At 38.7% G+C, this 23,513-nt stretch overlaps 1 protein-coding gene across 1 annotated transcript; it reads right to left on the reverse strand.

Moving 5' to 3' along the window:
- Positions 1 to 1,553: 1,553 nt before the first annotated feature.
- On the reverse strand, positions 1,554 to 23,235 carry SPMIP7 (sperm microtubule inner protein 7). Its single transcript, XM_064658841.1, is given in 6 exon segments — positions 1,554 to 1,797; positions 5,076 to 5,183; positions 20,203 to 20,248; positions 20,251 to 20,544; positions 20,547 to 20,599; positions 22,772 to 23,235. Coding segments are annotated over 6 exon segments (1,089 nt in total). The 3' UTR covers positions 1,554 to 1,673.
- Positions 23,236 to 23,513: the final 278 nt, after the last annotated feature.

Consider the following 23,513-nt stretch of genomic DNA (forward strand, 5'->3'; position numbering starts at 1 on the left):
AAGACAACGCAGAAAGAATCGTGCCTTGCAGAATATATCTCCTAAGGAATCTTTCTGCTGTGCCTTTTGCAACCGGATGTGTCTATCTTGTATTGGCCTTTTTAGTCACCAACACACTTGTAACAAACATGGGTAGTGCCCTTCCCAAATATTTGTTCATGAAGCCTAGCCATGATGATGATGATGATGATGATGATGATGATGATGATGATGATAATAATACATGTAAGGTTTAAATTTAATGCATACAAAGACACTAACCAGATGACAGCATCTCTTTTAAAAAATCTGGGACTAGTGATTTTTGCATGATGAAAATATAGAAAGTTAGAAGTGTAGAAGTTTCTGTATAGGTCAGACATGTCAAGAATTGGAATCTTTCTGCCCCACTTCAGGATAAACAATCTGCTACAGTCTTATTGGGAGAAATGGTATACCCTAGTGTCTTGCTTAGCTGCCATCTCACATTCCCTAGGGGCTTGTATATCCTCTATGACTGAGATTTGCACAGCAATGTCAGGGATTTGGATGCTCAGTTCCCGTTATTGTTGCTGAGGATCTAATCCCTTTGTTAAGGGATGTTAGTTCTTTCTGCGGATTTTCTGTCTTTTGGCTCTGTGATTTATGTTCCCTACCTTTCAGTATTTCCAGTGAGTCTTCAGTCTGCTCTTGAAAAGGCCTTTCACCGTTGGTGCACTTTATAATCCTTCAGAGAAAGCTCTTCAGTGGCTATGGGAAAGCTATTTCTTACAAAGTTGTTACACACATATCTACCTCAAAAACCTCGAGAAGCTATACTGGAGAAAAGCAAGCAGGAGAGGTAGCAGAGCAGAAATATAGATTACTTGGATAATACCAGAGACCTCAGGACAGAAACTTCTGAGGAAGCTGCAAGGCTGTCCGAATTAGAATAAACTATTTGGACTATTTTGGCTCCTGGAGCACAGTAGAACTCCCTGACCTATACATTTGCATCTGATCTTCTCTTTCTCAGGGATGCTCCTTCCTCATGTTATGTACACCAATATCAGAAAATAAAACAGTGCCAAGACAATTGCTTAAGCACTGGTCCTTCATCTTCCCTTTTTAACTGTTTTCAGATTAAGCATAAAAGAATTTAACCACGGATGCAAGGCACACAGTCTTAATTAGCCTCCAAACCAGAGAACATAACCTGGCTCTTTTCATTCACTACAACACACAAAGCCAGTACAGGCAAAGGTTAAAATCTCACTCTGTGACATTTAATCATCTTTGCAAGGCACACTTAGGACAGCTGATGAGAAGGCCTGCTGCTCTGTAATGACTTCATAGTTAATAATACATTCACATATGTGTGTCCACATGTGTGTGTGTGTACACAAAATGTTTATGTCAATGGATGGAACAGCTACGGCATTATTTTCAACCATATTCAAAAAGGCAATCCAGTACAGAGGACCAGCTTCAAGCCTTTGACTTACGACTCGTGTTTTTAATATGGTTTTATCTGTCTATGTTAGTAAGTCATAAATATGGGAATAATGCACTAAGAATAACCACAAACACTCACTTCTATGTTATTTCATTTTTGTTCTGTATTTAAAATGTCCACACATCTTCACACATTTCCCTCCTTCCCATTGTCAGTCACTGAGGCTCTCAGTTACCCAGGTGAAAAGGACTGACACATTCTAAATTGTAAAGGTTTCTTGTTCTGCCTTGTTGAAAGAATTCTGAGGACCAACTGGAGCAAACACTTGAGAAAAAAGTCCTTGGTGCTTATACTGAGACAAGCCTCCACGTTTTGCTATGTATCTGCAGTCACAAAAAAACAGGGAAAAAAAGACTTCTAAAGCGTGTCCCCATATTACTAAACATTCTCTCTTTTCCCCTCTCACTGCTTTCTTCATAAACACTTATGTCCATTGGTCTCAGAGAACTAACAATTTGTAATATTCCATAGTGTTAGAATCAGCCATCTTAAGAACAGTGGTGGTAAATCTTCCTAAAAGTTTTAAATTTTCCTTTCTGAATATATGGAAGAAGCTGCGAGAGCAGCTGTAACAGAGTGTGTTCTGCCTCTCACTTCTTTTCAGCACTTCTTGAAAACACACACACACACACACACACACACACACACACACACACACAGAGATACACACAGTCGTCTCACAACTAACCTGCACAGTATGTACGCAGGACTGCCATGAGCATGCTGAATGCTTTCAAGCACAGAAGCACATCATCCAGTGATGCCTGGAGATCATGATGCAGATTTGACTTTCAAGCCTTCTAAAAATACTTTTTTGGGCATCATTGCATGCCTGCTTTAAATGCCCAGTTCTCACGGTCAACATAGAACTGACCACAGAGTTTTATGTTCATTCACCCTCCCCCCAAAAAAATTTCTTTTTTACCTAAAGATACCTTTTGAAATCTTCAATGCTACTTGCTGAAAGGGTACAACCTTTCTCTCAAAAATCAAATTAAATCTAGCACTATCTTACATTAACCAGTGAGTGAAGCCAATGAGTTTCCATACAACTTGAGGTGCAATTGGATTTGTATTTCTGTGAACCACTGGTCAGTCCTTTTAAACACAAAACAAAAAACCATATAAAACATTCCTTCCTACGCAAAAGCTAAACAAACCTGCCAGAATTTAATTGCACAAAAGGATTTTGAAACCTAATTTTCTGACTTCACCTTGGGATTACCTGGATATAAAAATACAATAAAAACATATCAATAAAGCGTGACATATAAAAATGCTATTCATGTTCAAAGATGAAGAAATCATATTTCTACCGTTTCATATCCTATACAATCTTGTTGACTTCCAAATGCTTCACACCGTTGTGCACGATTTTACCCCACATACTGTAGGAGCACCATGCAGTAGAAACACAGTGCAGAAGTGGTTGCATGCTGCCTGCTGTATCTGATATTGCTGATACTTTTGACAGGAACATTTATTAGACCATGTTAGCAGCAGATAAGAGATTCCCTCTGATACTCGTAACTGTCTCCAGCAGACTGACCATATGTTGTAGACATGTCGAATAAAGCAGCTATAAAATATCCGCCACGTGCAATCACTTGCTAATTTCTGAGAAGTTATTACAATCATGGCTTAAGAATGATCAAAGAAAGAAAAAAAGGGGACACCATTTTAAAAACAGTTAGAATGAGACCATGTCCTACATGAAAAGCACATGGAGGTGAAGTGGGGTAGTCTGACTCCAAATTCCAGGAATAATCTCCCTTCTCTTCACCTCTCCACTACAGTCTAGCTTGACCTGGGATTACTGAAATCAGTAGGATTTTTTATAATTTATTCTACAAAGGGAAAGAATCAAATGTTAAGCTTCTCTCTTTTATGGGCATCACTAACTAATGTTGAGGGGAGATTCTCAGCATCCCTCATAGGTTTACATAGCAGTTTCATAGAGGACTAGAACCTTCCATCTTAACTCAGTGATTTTTAACACTAATTTACTCCACAAGTATTACCAGAAAAAGTAAAATAGATCTGTTAAAATTTTGCAACCAGGGATACTGCCTACTCAGGGGAATGTACTCAGCTCAGGAAGAGGGTGGTAAAACCTGCTCTACAACCTCTGGATATGGAAGTCGGGAAATTCTGTCCTGCTTGTGGAAAGTATTCATTAGCACAGAACAAGAACCCTGTTCTTGATATCTGTTAAAAATGAAGAAAATTCATCCACTATTAATTACACCCACAGTAACATCTGTGTAAAGTAAAAGGAAGTAACTGATGTGTTTTCCTTAGATCACAGTGGCACCTGACTTTTTGCTTTTGAAATCTGGTACCTATCTGAAGTCTGTCAATAATCTTTGCTAAGATGCCTTTGCCTTTTTATTTGCCTGTGACATTTACAAGCAAATTAGTGTTGCATCAGGCTGGTATGAGTAGGCTTTATTAGCCTACAGAGACTCAGGACTTAGTCGCATCTTTTCATTCCCTGTCAACAACAACCCTTGACTACAGATGACTGCTTATTTTCCAAGTTTAATCACAAGAGAAAAAGAGCAGAGGTGACATGCATGGGCATGGAGGGCAGCAAAATGGAAATCAGTGCATTCATCACAATGATGAAACACTTGACAAGGTGAATTTTTTAAAAGCCATGAAGCTCCCTAAATCTCCTCAAGACTTTTCTGGATACTTTTCACTGGCAGTGCTGAAAAAGAGTGTGATGTGTTGTGAACAGAATCCTAAGGCCAATGAAACAGTTTATTAGAAGATAAATTTCTCAGGAAAACGTGGAAACTTGGGATAGTGTCGCCATATCCTAGATCATTACAGATAACAAGAAAACACAGTATAAGCACAAAATCATAAAGGAGAGAGGAAAAACAAATAGTTACTAAGTTGTTCCAAAGCTATTGGAAGAAAGGCTAGGTTGGTCCTCTGGCAGTGTCAGAAGCTCTTTGTATTAAGAGGAAATGAATTTTTCAGTTGTTCTGATGTGTCCAGGTCTTTTGAAACCAACATCTAAGTATTTATACTAGCTCATAGTTTTAAAAAGCCTTGTACAGAAGAGCAAGAGAGAATAAATATTACTAATTCACTTCATGAGGCAGCCATAGTAGTCATGGGGAGCTGCAATGATCTTGTAGTCACAGGGTCCTGGGCTGCATCAGTGTGGTGGCATGGCACGATTTTGCCTCTCACTGCCCTTTAAGTAAAACCACTGATTTTTAACAACTATTTTTGTATAGAAAATACCCATTTCATAAGTCTGCCAACACCAGTTTAGAAACTTCACAGTTTTCTTTTGGGACTTTGACATTCATTACCCTCTTTGAAAACACAGAGATTAGTTATATATAAAACCAAAAAAGTCACCTTCCTAATGCATACTTATGATCCAGAAAAATTCTAAAACTTCAAAAGCATTTCAGAGTAGCATCACAATAATATTGTGGGATCCAATTCCAACCGTTCTGTATTTTTTAACCCAATAGAATGTCATACTTAACATTTAATTGTTCTTTAACTAAATAAATACAATTATGATTTTCCTGTAATCTTTTTGAACAAGCTGAGAAATATACCTCATACCTACCCATGCATTCGTGCAATTACTGATGGGGTTGTTGATGGAAGATTAGAATTTCCCGGGTGAGTTGCTGATCAATGAACCTTGCCAGTGTATCCAGGGATAGTTGGAGTGCTAAAGGAAACAGTTAAAGGGGGGTGGGGGTGGAAAAAGGGTAAATTAAATGACTAGAGGCTTGAAATATAACTTATGGGTCAGTTCTAAAATGGTTAGTGTTTATCAAAGATGGATGGGGTAAAACCTCTCCATAATATAATCCTTAGTCCTTAAAATGTATCAACTGGCATAGCTTCTTTAAGGTCAGGGAAACGACTTTATGATGATCTAGCTGAAAATCTCTGGTTAGACATGGTGAAAGTGATTTCTTTAGAGACTTTTTTTTTTTTTCAATTAGTTTAGGTTTAATATCTGTATGATATTCATGATCACAAGCAACATTCAATCATAAATAAGAAATGGAGTCAGAGGATTTGTAGAGACTACAAAAAGTAAGAAAATATACTTTAAAAATGTAATAGAGATTTAGTTCATATTTAGTTTCCACCTTCAGTATGGAATTTAGATAGCAGGCTTTATGCCAACAGGTGTGATTTCTCATAAGCTAAACCACAAATGGTTTTCCAAATTATTCTACAGTTCTCTAAATTTCCCCTAGAATTTATTAAGATGTAATATTAACAACACTGCTAAGACATATCTACTTAAATTCTAGTTCGAGTGCACCAGTGGACTGAGACAGTAAGTGCCACATCTTGGAAAACTAAAACCTTTTATTAATTCTAATGCTAAGTTTTAGTGTGAAAATGAAAAGCAGAGTTCCTTAAAGAGATGGAGTAAAAAAATTCTACTTATCTGAGGTAGCATAACAGAAAATTTTGATAACAACTACTGCAAGATGAAGTGAAGATGGACAAAATTAAAGAAAAAAATAGGTACTAATATGAATTCGGACAAATAATCCATGAATATTAGAAATAAAAAAATATAAATTCCCAATACGGTACTTTTTTTGCAGCTCAAAGTTATTCAGAGAGTATCATCAATATTGTTCTATATTGACAGCTAAAGATAGGACACTGTTGAAGTATACAGACACTGTTGAAGTATACATACACATGGAGATAAAGGCTCATGACAGGTTGTTGCATCCACTGAATCGACTAAATATTTGGCATTATACACCTTGTCTCCATTAGTCCCTTGTGGGTCTTCACACTGTATAAATGATAACAGCGCCTCCTTTAAAATAATTTCTGAGGTATTTTTTTAGTTCCCCTGTACTCTGGGTAAAAATAAACAGTTCCTTTGATTATAAAGTGCTATTAGTTTCATACAGTTGATCAGCAACTTCTCTGCAACTAAGTTCAGCATAGGATGCTAAAATGGGCATGTGAGTGATGCGGTTTATCAGACTTTGTGTATCTTTGACTTGAGTACTAGGAAACTTGGCTCTGAAATTCCTCCCCAGAATAGCAGAGGTAGTGACAAAATGCTGTATCTACTAACCAGGATTATAACAAAGGACTGTGGGTGAACTATATTTGCCATGGGAGCATTGGGGGTATATGTTGTAGTCTTTGTAACCATAGTTAGCAAAAGCACCATCTAGGTCTTTGTCTTATTTTGGAGTAGCCTTGCACTAACCCATACATTCATACACTGCTATGCTCCCTGGGCCATCCATGCTCCAGTATACAACCCTCCAGAGAAGATGGCTTTGTAGAATCAGTACAGAAGTTTTGCAGCACTGGGTAAGTTGTTGCCTATAGGGAATCACCAATTATTTGGCTGAGCACCTAACAAATCTACTGTCTGTCTTGACAGCAGCCACACAGGTACAACAAGTAGGCTTCAAAATCTAGTGCAGTAGTAGAACATATTTTCAGAATTGGCCAAAATTACTTGCATCCAAGTTTGCTTTTTCGTGTCAAAGCAGACAATTGTTATAGGTTATGTGCAGATTAGGTGACTCTGTAGGAAATTTATTCTGCATATCAGGATCCCACCAAGGGACACAATGGATACTGGGTGGCTGTGAGTATAAGCACGTGCATCCATTCAAACCTGAAAACATACCTGATACCACCTTGAAGGAATCAGTAAGACTCTGAAAACAGTTTTATTACCCTGGTGATGGGATACATCCCAAGATACATCTCTCCCATGTCCTGTAATTCCACTGACTTCCTTGAAATTGTATGGATGTCACACACATGAGAAGCAAATCACAACAAGAAGCCCCATATTAACTTGCAATATTTTATAAGCCTATTTGAAGTTAACAAACATAATAATAGTACAACTGTGGAGATATTAGAATACACTGTGAGGCATCTGCTTGATAAAAACTTCTCACCTTTAAAACCTGCAAAAGTAGAAGAGAAGACAAAAGCATCAGAAATGTCCAAACGACCCAAAAGTCAGTCTGAGAGATGATAGAAGATGAAGATTTGTTGTAGACTGTCTGTTAGAAGCAGTTGACAGAAGTTGCTACATTGATAACAAGTGGGATGGATGTAGATCTAAAAGAGAAGAGAGGTGGGCATGGAGAAGACAAAAGTACCAGGAAAGTAAGTAAGCTTACACTAAAGTAAAGCAGCTGCTCTCCTGGGAACATGCCAAGAAGATGCAAAAATGTGCTGCGGTTATGTAGGTGACAAGGCAGAAGAAACTGAGGTTCAAAAAATACTCCCCTGGGTTTTTGTTTTTTTCGATCATGCTGTCTAGCTCTTGTGTGCTTTCTCTGATGAGCTGCTAAACCATATTGCTGCTGCTAAAGAAAACAACTAAGTGCCAAGCTACCACTGGGCAACACATACAACTCCTCTGTGGTTATGCTGTCGTCATCAAGCTTTCTTTCTCTAACCATGACATCTCTCTTGTTCATGCACTTCCTTGTTATCGTCCTAGCAGCTCTTAGTCCTGGCAGTGAGAAACATATAGTGTTGACAGTTGAATCTGTGTAAGCACTAAGATTTTCAATTGGACTGTAGTGATTCTGAGTGCCTCTGCTTTGGTGTGCCTCTGTTTCATATGCCCATAGAGTCATAGAATCACTAAGAGTTGAAAAGACCTCTAAGGTCACCGAGCCCAATTGTTAACCCAACACTGCCAAGTCCAACACCAAACCACGTCCCTCAGTGCCACATCTACACGTTCTTCAAATATCTCCTGGGATGGTGACTCAACCAGCCTGTTCCAGCACTTGACAACCCTTCCCATGTAGAATTTTTTCCTAATATCCAATCTAAATCTCCTCTGGTGCAACTTGAGACCATTTTCTCTTGTCCTATTGTTTTTTACCTGGCAGAAGGGACCAAGCCCAACAGCCCCTCATCTGGTTTTCGGGCAGCCAGATAAGATCCTCCCTGAACCTCATTTTCTCCAGGCTAAACAACCCCAACTCAGCTCCCTTAGCTGTTCCTCAAAAGACTTGTGCTCCAGACCCTTCATCAGCTCCATTGCCCTTCTCTGGACATGCTCCGGCACCTCAGTGCTGCTTCTTGGAGTGAGGGTCCAAATCTTGAACACAGGATTTGAGGTCCAGCCTCACCATCTTGGGATGTCTTTGAAGACTTTTATTTCCTGGTAATGTTCAGGAAAAGCAGTGTGAACTTAATTTAGTTGGCCCTCCATACTGATATTTAGAGCTATTTGAGATGCCTTAAGGTATCTGCTATCCCTATAGCACAGGATTCACAGGAGATACATATTTTTCTGAAGCTGTATCTGAGATAATCCCCTATAGCACAGGATTCGCAGGAGATACATATTTTTCTGAAGCTGCATCTGGAAGTGATGGTCTAGGGTGCCTCTAGGTTATTGGATGCCTAGGTTTGCCATTCAAATTCCGTGTCAGCTGTATTTCAGGGAGCAAAATCAAGATTCCCTCAACCTTGGATCTAACACTTCAGCTTGAGCAATGGAGGTATCCAAGTCCTTTGTGCAAAAATTCTGTCAGGTGAAAGGAATACGGTAGATTCTTACCTTGCACTTCCGAGGAAAGAGTTCCTAACATCTTACTCTTTCTTATAAACATTCCTGTATAAATATCATAGAACTAAATCACTATATTAAGTTATTAACTAGCTCTTCTTGCTACTGTAATTATAAAATAGGCCTCTCAGATCTCATTTTCAGTACATAAGACTTGTCTTCCACCTTAAATTTCCTTTCAGGAAGACTAACATGCCACATGTTTGTGGCCCTTCTTGATCCTATTTATCTCCATGATCCTACTTGCTAAACAGAATAACCTGTGATAAAAATGCCTCAGACATGATCCTGTTTCAGGAAACTCAATGCATACACTCTCTTGTGTTGGGAAAGACTATACCTAAGAATATTTGTAAAGTTAAACCAAAGTGCTTCATGCAAAGAATGGGACTGACAGGATTTTTGAGCAGTACATTATGAGTTTCATATCCTTCTCCCTCAGCCATCAACACAGGATAGGGAATGGGTACTTATAAACGGATTTGGGGTTTCTAAAAGAATAAAACCATCAAAATGGCAACTCCCTAGAAAAATTTTGAATCTTGTTGACCTGATTTTGTTTCTACAATTTCAAACTGTTTTATTCTGCTTTCAACTTTTTCAGCCCCCCATTTTTAGTATGGGATAATAACTTTCAGAAACAGTAAAGCATTTCAAGCCAGCAATAAAATCTCATTTGAAAAATGTCAGAGTAGGATATGTCAGCACACCCCTGCGCCCTGCCTCAAGCTCACCAATGAGTCAAACTGGAATACAACTAAAAAGGCGTCCATGCTGGACAAGCTATCATTTTCTGAAGAAAAGATACATTGTGAGAAAACTCTTAGGCAGCCCATGTAAATGACTGTGCAAGGTGCAAGGCACCACAGGGTCCTCTTCCCAGCTAATTGTGCCTGTGAGGTTTTTATGATAACTTGAAATTATAAGGGATGCATGCACACAGTCAATTGGAAAATGACTACACTGAGGAAATATGACCAAAGTCACTACAGATATACTGATGTGATAGTAGCATTTTGCTCCATGTGCTTGAGAAACCATGATTAAAGGCGAGTGCGAGAACTGCAGGACTTGAAACACTTATGACTTTATCTTCTTAGAAACCGTATGTATTAAGTTCCCATTTCAATCAAATGCTTTTGGTCAGATCCCATCCTCTCTCTGACACAGATAATCTCTGTGGGCTTGAACAGGTCACTTCAGCCTCATCTGTTGATATCTTTCAAAAACCAGTATTGTAACCTATTTACCAGTGTTCTGGCAATGCATTAGTTGATGTTTCAAAGGTGCTGCCAAGTAATTAACACTTAGTGAGAATGCACATGCATTGTGTAAGCACTGCCCTCTACTGTGGATTATGAGAGCTGAGGAATTACGAGTACCAAGTTTTAAAAAGCTAATGACTGCCAGATTTTTTTACTTAATTGTGGAGACAAAGGCTTTTAATCTAGAACAAGAAAACATAATCACTGTCCTGCTTTTGTCAAATTTCAAGAAGCAGGTTCCAATAAGTACCACAGTGAAAGCCCCGAAGTTGTTGTGCTATAGTATAAAAGACATACGAAAGAGGAAAGCACAACTCAGACATAACACTTGATTGATATGAACCATTGCTGCACATGCTGGAATGGACTAAGTGTGCTACACTATTACTGCAACAAGTACAGCCAGCTCACTAAAGGTGTAAGTGAGCTCTAACCATACCAAGGAGAGGAATTATTTACGCCTAACATACCAGAGCCCTGCCCATGAATACTACAGAGGAAATCCCCATCACCAGCGTGGGAGGCTTTTTTTTCCATTGACCCTTAAAACACCTGCAGAACTAAAATACCACATAGAGCATAACCTCATTTCAGCAGCTGCTTGGAGAAGAGGTCAACAAAGAAAAAAAGCTGGTGGCTCGGAGTGGAGGGGAATTATACAAAATTATATATATATATATGTATATATATATATAAAGATTTTAAAGTAAAAAATATTTTAAAGTAAAAAAGAACAGTAGATGATTATGTTGGAAATAAATATGAGGCAGCAAAAGCACTTTCTCTATGATTTGCAAAATTATTAAGTTCAAAATACATTTCTGAATAAGAAAGAGAATTTTTCAAAGTAGTCGTTAGTAACAAGAAAATTAGTTGGGTCATTACTTATTTTCACTTTTTAATAACACAGAACCTCTCAAAAGTGCCCAAAGGATTTATCAGTCAGTCTTCCTGGAAGTCTCTGTAGCTGTGATGCAAAGTTTCCTCCCCTGTATAAATTGCCCAAGGGAGATGAAAATACAGTGTTTCTCCAGAATTTGGACTGTCCTGCTCTTCCTTGATACACATTTGGGTTGGAGCGGCAGCTACACGCAGGAGATCAGATTGTGGTGTTTGTGGCCAGGTTTTCACAGGAGCTTAGCGATCAACGTGCACTCTTTCAGAATTCTGGTTTTCATGTGTGGTTGCTGAGCTATTTTTGAAAGCCTGTCTGCCTGCACGAAACATACTTGTTAGCACTCAGTTGCTTATCTACCTAGTATATGGTTAGTTATGTGACATACAAAACCAAATGCAGTATTCATCTTCCACAATTAAATAAATATTATAAGTAAGTACTTAATAATCAAACCACTAAGAAACAAAATAAAAATAACCAAGGAAAACAGACACAATCAATTCAGAGTTTAAAATCTTGTAAAAGATATCACAGAGGTTGCAGTTTTGCAAAATATATTAACAGATACTCAATCCTGTCCCTGTTCAGGAAATCATGCTAAGCAGGTACCTTTAACTCACTGATTCCAATGAAATTTACACTTCATGAGTTTGAAAGACAAGAAAGCAAATATAAGGGAGGTTAAAGTTGGCAGACAAGTAGAGAAAGTAGGAAAAAACAAACAAGAAAAAGAAAACATGCACAAAATATCGGTAAATTTCAAAATACAGCAAAAGACATTTGAGCCACTGGACAATCGTTGTTTAGTAAATGTAAAAAAAGCAACATATGATGAAAATACAAAAAAAGCATCAATGCATTCAGTTTGGAAGCTCGTTATTTAGCGGCATAAAAAGATGAGATTCAAGCCTGCAACCCCCATGCTCTGAAAATGTAGTCCACTTAATGAAAACTCTGTAAAATGAGATCATACTCTTAAAAGTCTAAAAGTGTAATCTCAAAAGTGTAAAAGTGATTACACTCTTTACAATGAGATTGTTAGTTTTAGAAAAGATTTTTGGAGATCTGTTGGTGAAAAAGGACTGCATCAGAAAGAGATTTTCAGAGTGCTCTTTCACAACAACTTCCTAATTTTTTGACTGCCTCTTTACAAAAAAACCTGATTTCTGTGTTACCTTTGGCAAAGAAATGACAGAAGATTCCAGCTTTTAGGCATACATTGCAACATAACCAAGGATGAAAGAGAGGAACATGTTAATTTTAAAACAAATTCAAGAGTGCATATACAAAACATGGATATTAAGAAAGATGCTACATTCCAGAGCTGGAACAGACTTCAACCAATTATGTCACAAATGCCTTTCCCCTAAGACAGGTTTTAATGTAAGCCTGGAAGAGAATGAGAAGAACTGAATTATGATCCAGGATTTTCGGTCAAGTGCAAAGATGAAGCATCTGACCTGAAAAGCCACAGCTCACTTAGGGAAATTCCCACTGATCATCCTCGACTGCTATCACTTCACAAACATAATTGTAATTAATAAGTTCAGATTCATAAATTAAGCACTTCTAGATGAATCGCAACACCTATGACATGGCTTTTTATGGATGCTGAAGGCTATCACAGCTATTCCATGTCTGAACCACTGAGAAAAACTCGATAAAACATGACTAAGATTCCCAAGTCTTCACTTACATCTCAGCCTAACTTTTAAGAACTATGGCCATCATTTTGTGCTAATTAATATTATTTAAAACCAAGTTTCAGCAAAGCACCATTTCAAAAGCTTCAAGATTGGAGTTCAGTTAAAAAACAGCAGAGATTTCGGCTCAAGTTATTTGAATTCTCATTCCCAACTGTGCTACAGATTCCGAATGGGATTTTGTAAACCAATTTATCACACTGCACCTGGATTCCCATCTGTAAAACTTCCAAATTGCATGGTAAAGGACTTCAGAATATTATCTAGAGTGCTGGATATATGCACAGCAGCTCCTCACAACATTATTGTGAAGATCTTATATTAGGTGCTTTTAGGCTGATCTACAGTACAAGTCAAGACTTCTATCTTTTTTCTAATTCCTTAAGAAACAAGAAGAAAAACAGAAGATGGTTTCCTGTTCTGCCAAAAGGAAGAGAGGGTGGGTACAAGGCTAACATACAAAACATGCCCAGGTTCACCACTCTTCCTGTTTGTCTCTGCAGTTACATGACAGATGACTCTCAGCTACTCGCAGCTTTGCTAATAATTTGAATGTTGGCAACCACTTTCTTGCATGGTCTGGGGAAGAACAGTGTCTCACTCCGGAGTAATGCCTGAGCACCAATACTGCTGCCCGAGGGCTACAGGCAGGAAGTGCAGCTGTTGGTCCATGAGAGTGAAAGTGACTTATCTACAAAGAGGTTTTTATACTTACATTTACAAACCATATTTAGGCTTCTAAATTGAAAACATAAACCTAACTTTTCAAGGATTTTGGTGGGAGTTTAGCAGCCTTATATTTTTTCACCTCCTTCCAGAACTACTGACAAACACACAAAGTGGGAAAAACAAATTATAGGCAACAGTTTTATGCCTTCTGATTTTCTTCTTTCTTTTGCTCAGAATCATAGCAACCTTGATGTTTGAAAGTCATAGACAGGGAACAAATATGAAACACTTGATAGAATTTTCCAGGTGGAATTGAGTTTTTCACAGCTTTGACATGTCAGAATCTTTTAACTCTCAGAGATCTTGCTGGTTGCCAGAAATCAATGAAACCTGTAGCCTCATTCACTAAAAACCAGAAAAATGAGATGTAGCATACCAGAGAAGGTAATACAGAACCAGTTGCTTGCATCCACCACAGTACCATATGCTGCAAATAGTTCCAGACAGGATGTCTGCCGGCAGCAGAGTGTACACATCAGCTTCTTTTCTTCAAAGCTCCACAGCAACAGCAATACAACGTAGCAGAACTAAGGGTTAGCAGCTCTGTAATTTCACTACAACTCAGACCTCTGTTCAGCACTATGTTGTATTCTCTATGTGCTCTACTTTTAAAGCACATTCATTTCTGCGTAATCATTTTATACTATTTTATGTTTTAATTCAAGCAGAAAAATTAGATGCGGGTTATGAGAAACCAGATGACTTGTGCAGAAGGTGAAATAAAACTATTGGAATGGGGCATTATGTCATAAAAACTTGGCATTAATAGGCTTGGCTGCAGTAACATGGGGTCAAATTTGACCACCTTACAATGCTTAGTGCCTTACTTTGCCTGTGAACCTACTGCTGTAATAAGGCTGCCTGAAGAATGATGGACTGTTTCCCACGTGTGTGACAGCATTTGATGGATACACATTCACCTTGAATGCCATGTAAGAAACACAAATGAATAGACCTAAGGCAAAGTTCAGAAATTCCAGTTACTTACAGGGCAGCTCACAACAACAAGAAATATTTAGCACATACTCTGACATAAGCAAATAAGAGCCAGCATTGCATCTTCACAACAGAGAGGGCAATATTTTTACAGTTTTTGTCCCTCTACTTTCCAAGTGAAATATCCCTTCTGTAGTTTCCTCACAACAGTGAATTGTGCAAGACCACTCCAAGGACACACAGGAGAGACTGATGCAAAGAAAAATTCTGATTAGGTAAACAGAAAGTCTCTTTCCTCTTTTGTTTTATTGTTTTTAGTTCTTACCATTAAGCTACTACCTTTTTCGTTTTGCTTACTCAAAAGTTTTTAAATTAATGCTTAATATCAGCTCAAGCTACTAAAGACAGGTTTAGGAAAGGCTTAAAGTGAAAACCTTCAAATTTTGAAGTTCATCATCTAGCTAAAAGTATGGTGTTCCTAATAGCATTCAGGGAGCTTTTGCACACTCAAAGGCCATCTAGTGACTAAAGTTAAAAGTCATACACTTTTAACATGGCAATATTCAAGTCATACTACCCATCAAACAATGGCACAGGTATTTCTACGCAACAGACTTGTCCACTAATACTAAAGAACAGAAAGCATCCAAAGTATGAAAGTATGGCATAGTTTGAAAATAAACATAATTTTTTTGGAAGTAAGGACTCTATTCAGAATGGCATCAGCAGAAATTCCTGGTGCATACTACACTCAGAACCTTCTCTTCCATGTCCTACTCAGCTGAACCTTGAATGTAACACAAATCTACTTCCTGCTGCTGGGCATTCACAGGAATGTCTGTGTTAGGTAGTCTCAGCATCACCAGGAATCACGAGCCAGGTGTTTTGGGGTATGATCCAGCAGATGTGCACAAGCTAGCTTCATCTTTCTCAATTCAGAAAAATGGAAAGGTGCCTGCTGAGTTCCTAAAATTTGGTTGTGCAATTAGTCTAGCAAGATTAACAGCAGGAGAGATACTCTGATTTCCATCCCAGCCTAGGTCAGAGCCTGCTGATCGTGAAGAGTTCATTATACCATGACAGTATATTGCACTGGTGTTACCACAGGCAGCTTTTACTTCCCAGGATGGGCACACCAGGGGTAGCTTTTGGTCTGATGATCAATTAATGTCAACTCCTTATGACCATTCTGTACAAGATGGATGGCAGGGTCACTTGGGCCACAGAGCAGTTCCTGGATGACAAAACCCCCCCCAAATCAACATTTCTGTTGAAAAGCATGAGTGCGGTCTTTGGAGCATAATTTCCCTGAAGCTATAACATTAATGTGATACAATAAATAATCAGGCCTTAATGTTCCATGATAAATTCATACTTAATCAAAACAGGTTGCATTTCAGTTTACTGTGAGACAAGTAGATGGATAAAATCTGTTATGCTGTCATCTCAGTAGACATCTCTCTGGTCATTTTGTATTAGCTTCCTTGAGTATTTTTATATATCTATTCTGGATGGTCCTTTAGATTTTTACAGACCTAAACTGACCACTTGAGGGAGTTACCACTGTAAGCCATTTACTATTGACTCAAGTATTAAAAAGGACTCTCAAAGTTCAGCCCCGAATCTGAAACCCCCTGGTGCTTCTTGTGTTAACAGACTTCATTCAAGTTATTAAAAAGAATAAAGACCGTTACCCCAAATTTTTCCATTCCTTTCATCAAGATCAGATTTTTAACTGTTTTTTCCCCCTTCTCCAAGTAGCAAGAACTCAACAGGCAGTATCAAAATCATGCTAATAAACAAAACATGCTGTGCAGTGCTTGTATAGCGAGACTCTGAAGTTTGCACATGGTTAAGTGGGATTAAGTCTACACTGGCATTGTCAATGTCTTCAAAATATACTGCACCAGCACAGCCACTGTTCGGATAGAAATGAAACCAAAAATATGTACATTATTCATAAGACAGATGGTGGAGGCAGCTGAACAATATCCTTCATGCTCCAAAATTCTAATTATTTATTAAAATGGTCCACAAGAAAAAAAAACCCACAGAGGTGAACTGCCCAGTGTGCTTGGCATGTCCCAAGATGAAAACAATCATCTGCTGAACTTGCAGGACACAACAAATGACAGCTCTACTACATATGTGAAGGCAAAAAAATGGAAATAAGATAGAAATGTGTCATCTATCTCCTTTTGGCTATGCTCATAATCAGATTGGGATATTCTTAAAAAGAGGAGATAATAGATTCTGATTTCTAGTTTACTGGTAAAAGGCTGGAGACACCCACAAGCCAAGGAAACATCTACAACTCATTTCAGAAAATGAGAGAGGGACTGCTTGGGCTAATAAAATATGTAGAAAGTAGAAACAATCCAGGGACGTTGTACATATACAAAGAGATATGACAGGTTCAAGAGCTTCAGCTTACACTGTAAAAGACAAAATAGATCAATCACTTTTTTCTCACCAGACAGAACATTCTGATAGAATATTTATGCGGTCCTAAAAGATAGGTCAAGGTTTTGCTCTTGGAATGATGCAGTGCTCATGTGAATTTGGTAAAATACTGTGGTAAATAATTAGGTTGGCATGTATGCTAAATGAACCAGTTCATCAGGGGGAATCTTACCTTTCAATCTCCTCAGATACTGGAACTTCAGTAAATTTCGTAAGCATGTTTTCTTTAAAAATGAACTGCTTCTCTTACTGTAATACTTCTCTCATTCAGTTCTTCATAACACAGGGCAACTTAACATCAGGTCTGAATTTCTCTCTTGGTCTCTCCCTGCAAGCGACTCTCACCGTCCATGTCTATATTTCTTTGAAAGAGTAAAATTCAAGAAACCATGAAAGGATTTTCTATCTACCTATAGCATTTTTCTTCCACCCTGCAGAGGTACCTGTCTCTCCCACTGTATGCCTGACTGTGCCCAGTAACACACATGTCCACTGGATTTGCCTGAGCAACTCAGCTGCCTCATGGCCTGGAAAGGTAGATGTGTTAGCTTCCAGCAGGGGCAAGAAGTCATCTCTGCTCCTTATCAGACTTGTCAAACAACCTGGTTCATTCTGCAATCCCCATGCACACCTCTGTGTTAAGCCCTACAAATAGAATAAAAATTGCAAATTGGATATGGGGGCTTTGTCACCAGGATCCCAGCTACAAATATACCTGCATAGTCAAATTCTGTGGTCCTCTCAAACACTGCAAAGAAAACTTTAGACCACAGAGAAAAGAGTAGAAAATTCTGTTGTCATATGAGTGAGAGAAGGGGACTCTACAGGCAAACACTGTCAAGACCTTGCCTTCTAGCATTGAGCACCTTCCCTATACTGACTCAGAATACATGAAGGATAGTTCTTCAGCTGTCTCTGGCAGGCTATGATTCTCTAGTCTTAAAACGATCTTCATTGTCAGTTTCTTGCATTTGCTTTGCTGTTACAGAGCTTCCCTGAGTTTGCTTCGCTCAGCAGGTGCAAGCGCCTGCTAGGGAAGTTCAAAGTTGTTGACTGCCAAAGCCATAGCACTACATCTTCTCACAAGAGAGAAGCTCCTGTCTGCTGCAGATGTTTTATAAACCGCAGCTCATCCGTATCAAAGACTGCTTCTGTCTCCTTTTTTTACATTCATCCTAGACACAGTGGAGAAAGTGACTGTAGAATTTGCTTGCAAAATGCCTGACTGATCTCTCTTTCAGCACAACTTCCCCAAACAACTTAGCTGTGGAATGTCTTGGGACTTACATCTAGAAAGATTAGCAACTTACATCACACGAAGTGCCTGCAGGTTGGTAGTTGGGCCCTGAATTATGTAGCTAAAATCTGGAATTCATTTATGCAGTCTCATTAAAAATAGTAGCTAAAAACTAATCTACTTTTTATATCTATATTTACTCATTTGTAGTTAATATCTCAGCATCACAGGAAAACTAGTAAATGCATACTATGTTTGGAAGAACACTTACACGACTGTCCTTAAGAAATTTATACTGGACTATGCCTGTTTCAAGGTTTGTCCAAGGGTTAAATTTGACTTCTTCTGACAGCTTGAGTGGAGTCAGCATTTCACTCTAATAGTGAACTTTATAAAAAAAAAAAAGTCACCAGAAAGCCAACAGACAGTTTCTATCTGTGTTCTGGAACTACTCTCCATTTCAGACCACTTTCTTGACTGTAACCTGGATTACTGACTTGATGACATTCAGTTTCAGATTTTGTCTGTGTTCATTTCAGATGTGTCCCTATCTGACAGAGTATATCTCTGTCTCTGTCTGCTTTTATCTGCATTGGAATACTTAATGGTCAGATAGAACTGCATATCTCAAATATTCTTTCCCCTTCACTTTTGCAGAAAAAACCAGCTGAACAGCTCTGACTGATGTCTGAGGTCTAATTTCATATGTTAATGAAGAATACAGTAACTGAGAAATAAGAGTGAAAATTACATGGGATGGGCAAGAAAAAAAAAAGACAAATCATGTAGTCTATTTTTTATCCTTTGTGGTTTCTTAGGTTCTTTAGGGTTCTGTTATATGACTGCAGAAAACATAATGAAATTTAAAATGCAAAGTTTGAAGACAGAAACAAGGAACCAAAACCACTGTCTGAATTTACGACACTTAGAGATTTTTTTGGTGACAGTAATACATATAAAGCATCTCTAACTGTGCAGTAAGTAACTGCACTACTGCATAATAAAATGGAACAAGGAGCTTATTTACATTTCTTTACCATGTTCTAAGAAATGTTTCCTCTCATCTATGAGCATGTAGCATGAGACACCATAAAATTTTGTTCTAGCTGTAATGAGCATCTCTCTATGAAAATCACTGAAATTGACTTCAATCATATTGCTTATTGCTGATTATGTCTATCTTTAGAAGCCCTGGGCAGATATTTCTGCTTTCCACAATTTTTATAAGACAATTCTGAAACCATCAACCCAATTTTGCTTCATGTTATAAGTGGTAAATTTCCATTTTGATGCTGTAATCAATATGAAATGATCAGACTCAACCAGACTCAATGTGTAAGACATTGATATGAAATAAGAGAGTAATATGTACTTTGACTAATATGTGATGGCAGTCCTGAAGAACTTCTGTTCTCTGATCAGCTAGGCACTGGAATAGGTCTTTAAATGTGCTGCACCGCAACTTGTCAGGAAATACAAAGAGACACAGAAATATCCAGGGGATTTCCCAACTCTGGATTGACTTATTATTTTGGTTTGTAGTAAAGTAGATGCTCATTAGAACTATGGTATGTAGCTTCACAATTTACATAAATAGATTTTTAAAAAACATGAATTACCTTCAAAGATTTTTTTCTTTTTTAGCATTTGAATTCCCATTGGAATTTGCTGACTAGTACTTCTTTGCTACAGCAGGGACAATGAAACATATAAACACTACTGCAGTTTTTATATCCAGTTCAAATATCGAGGGCAAATATGTTTTATAAGCTTATTCCTTTAGGACTCTGGAGAATGGAGTTCAGAAACTCATTTTATTTATTTGTCAAGCATCACCAATTTCTTTGGTGTTTAAGAAACAAAAATAGTAATTTGCTTTACCTCTGAATCATGTCCTGACTCCCACTATCTGTTCTGGCTAGTTTCCTCCTGGAGGCCTCCTGTGGGGACCACTGGTGAGGTTTCATATCACTGTAGTCTACCAGGGATTCAATAGCTCTTCCAACACTGGGCTGCTGTTCAGCATCTGCTATTGGACTCACAGAACCTGAGCAGGGATCTATTAAGGGCATAACATCCTGGTGTGGGAATAAAGGGTAATTCACCCCTACGGGAGGGGTGAATAGATAAAATTTAGGGAAAGAATTACTGTTTTTCTCTTCAAAGCTGGAAAAGCCATGATTGCTCTCAAGACCCCTCACAACAGGCATGTACATCTTCCTTAACACTCTTGGATGCTGTTAGTGATCATCTTGTGAACTGGTTCAACGGGTAAGGCAGACTTTTCAAAGGCACTTGTTGGCCTTTCAGGTCCATCAGAAAATAGTCATTCTCTTCTATCATCCTTATGTGGCAGTAAACTTAAAAGATGCAACTTGCCCCTGTTTCTTCAACTTTCTGAAGTTCCAGCTAACAAATCGCTGTAAAACTAGAAGTCATTCTCCAGCATATCAGTGCATAGAAAAGCATGGCAGTCGTTTAAGTACTGAATTCTTTCCTGAAAAGAGATTTATCAAGTATGGTACAAAAAGAACAGAGCCATTGAATGCACAGAATTTTTCTGTTTCTCGGTAATGATGGAAAACACCTTACAATGAAATGTCTCCTGGTGTGAAACATGGTTCATGAGTACCACTGTAACCCAGTCCTTCAAGGGACATACATAGCAACTTGCAATGGCACTAAAAATTACTGATTCATTTAGCAGAGACAAAATGAAGAAGTTTTCAGTTTCACTGACAATTACATGGTGTTTTCATTGAAGAATTTTAAAATAAACTATTCTGTTGCTATAGAAATCACAAACGAATTAAATTGAAACACAGATTTAACACAAAAAATTTATCAAATGCAAGCACAGACAAATGCAAATCCAGAAAACTTACAATTATTACTTGGAATAAGTAAAACACATTAACATCAGAGTTTTCCATGCAGCTCACTTACCTCCAGAGCTTTGCCAGTTGTTCTATCAGTAGACAAGTCCATTAATGTCTCAGCTCAGAATAAGCAGCACTCATTTCCTGATTCCAAGGCTGATAGTATGCATCTAGAACTCTAAACAAAAGCAGTCTGATTTATAAAGGTCCCCTCCGAATGAATTCAGTGCCAACTGCAAAGGTCTGGCTCTTCAGAAAAATCAAACTATGTTTATTTGGACAGCTTAATTCAGACTATGGGGCCCTTTATTTTATGGCCTTGTCAGGAGAAATTGGGGCAGAGAGTCTGATAATTCCTTCATTTATGTTAGTCTCACACAGATGTAATTTCTCTGAAATCCTAACTTGCTGCTGATTAATACAAAATTAGAAATGAGCCTAAAATTTATTACAGTACAGGTTTATAGTAATAAAAAGATGTGTTCTGTAATGCAGAATCATGGTGGGTCTTTTTTTTTGAGTAGTTTGTTGATGGAGCAGAATAAAGAAATAAATAAACACATCTTCCTTCTTTATCAAGGTTGGTTTCATATATAGATCACAAGAACTAAAATGTGTAAAAAGTGACAGCTGAGGATATTTTATTTGCCGTATGGGCAGTGTAAGGCTAAGCCAACACTCTGAAGATACAGAACTCCATCTGATACATCCTGCTTTCTATCACAGTTGTACATTCATCTGAGTGAAATGAAACTTTCAAAATTTGACTTCTGTCAGTAACAAGCCTTTAAAATGCCATACTGGTTTCTATATTTACTGAAACTCTGTAATCTCCATACCAAATATAATCAATTTTACACTAGAAATTACATTCAGTGTTGCAGATTGACTTTTTCCTCCATACCTTCTTAGCTCCTCCTGGAAAGCTTTAGAAAGAGATGACAGGATAGGTAAAGACATGGGAACCAGGTAAAGCATAGGATGGAAAACATTGCAAGGATGACTCATTTTTAGTTGCATTCATTTTGTAGAGTGAAATGCAATTTAAACTTTACGTTAGATTTTGTTTACAGGGATTCTGTCCAGTTTATCCTGGGAAGTAAATTTGCCAAGGAAGGCTGAATTATTTCTGCTGTCAACATTCTGAAGTGATCTGTGCTTTTAAAGAAGCACATGGATGAATTGGTCACGTGTCTGAGCTAGTCCTCTTTGCTAGATGTCTGCCTTTTACTTTGTTTTAGGATTTCTGTGGAGGAGTCTTTTTTGCTTCTTTGACAAGAAACAGCTAGTTTCCCTCTCTGGTACAGTAACAACATACCAAATCTTTCAATAAAGTGACGTTTTCCTGTCAGACTTTATTTACTTCCCAGAAAACTCCTTGTGTCTCTCCCCCCTTCAAAAAACTACGCATTAAATACTCGTATGCCACAGGAACATGCAAGTGTCCTGGGATTCCAGACACTTCAATTGCTCTCTTGCAGCAGTGCAATGTAGATGGAGCAGCAGAGCTGTAGGTGCTCATGACAGTGACTGGATCAGTGAAGTTCTTTGGCTCTGCAGTGGCAACTTCCTTGGTTGCTTTTTTTTAGGACCAACTGCCAGGAGTAGAAGGCCAGTTCCTTATGTCTCTGGCCGGGTGCACTCTGCGCTGACACAGGCCTGGCTGTTTCAAAGGAGCTGCCCCTGGAGCGGCGATGGATTGGGATTAAGTAATTTATCTCAGTGGCGGGATGATTTTGGATGGCGCTGCGGCGCCAGCAGCAGCAGATGTTTCCCTGGGGTTTGAGGATGTGAAAGCCTCCTCCCTTCCCCGCTTTCACCAGAAATGCAGAGCTTGGCACTGCGGCTTGGAAAGCCCCACCGCCGCCTTCCCCACTGCAGGTCCACGGCCGGGAACGATGTGCCCTGAAGGGCCTGGCGGGGCACAGGGCCTCTTCCCTCTCCTTGGGCTGCTCCTCCTCCTCCTGTATCACCTTCTCCTGCTGCTGCCCATCTTGCCCAGACAAACAACCCAGGTACCATCCTGGGTGATGCGGTACCGGGCCAGGGGTTCGAACCATAGGACGCCCCTTCCCGGCTGAGTCCAACCATTAACCCGGCACTGCCGAGCCCACCACTAACTCGTGTCCCTTCAGTGCCGCATCTACACGTGTTTTGAACACTTTGAGGGATAGTGACTCCACTATTTCCCTGACAGCCTGTTCCAATGCCTGACCAGCCTTTCAGTGAAGCCATTTTTCCTAATATCCAGTCTAAACCTACTCTGGTGCAGCTTGAGGCCATTTCCTCTGGTCCTGTCACTCGTTACTTAGGAGAACTCTCTTTGCAGTATGGTAGT

Source organism: Pseudopipra pipra, chromosome 1 (assembly GCF_036250125.1).
Source record: "Pseudopipra pipra isolate bDixPip1 chromosome 1, bDixPip1.hap1, whole genome shotgun sequence".
Lineage (NCBI taxonomy): Eukaryota > Metazoa > Chordata > Aves > Passeriformes > Pipridae > Pseudopipra > Pseudopipra pipra.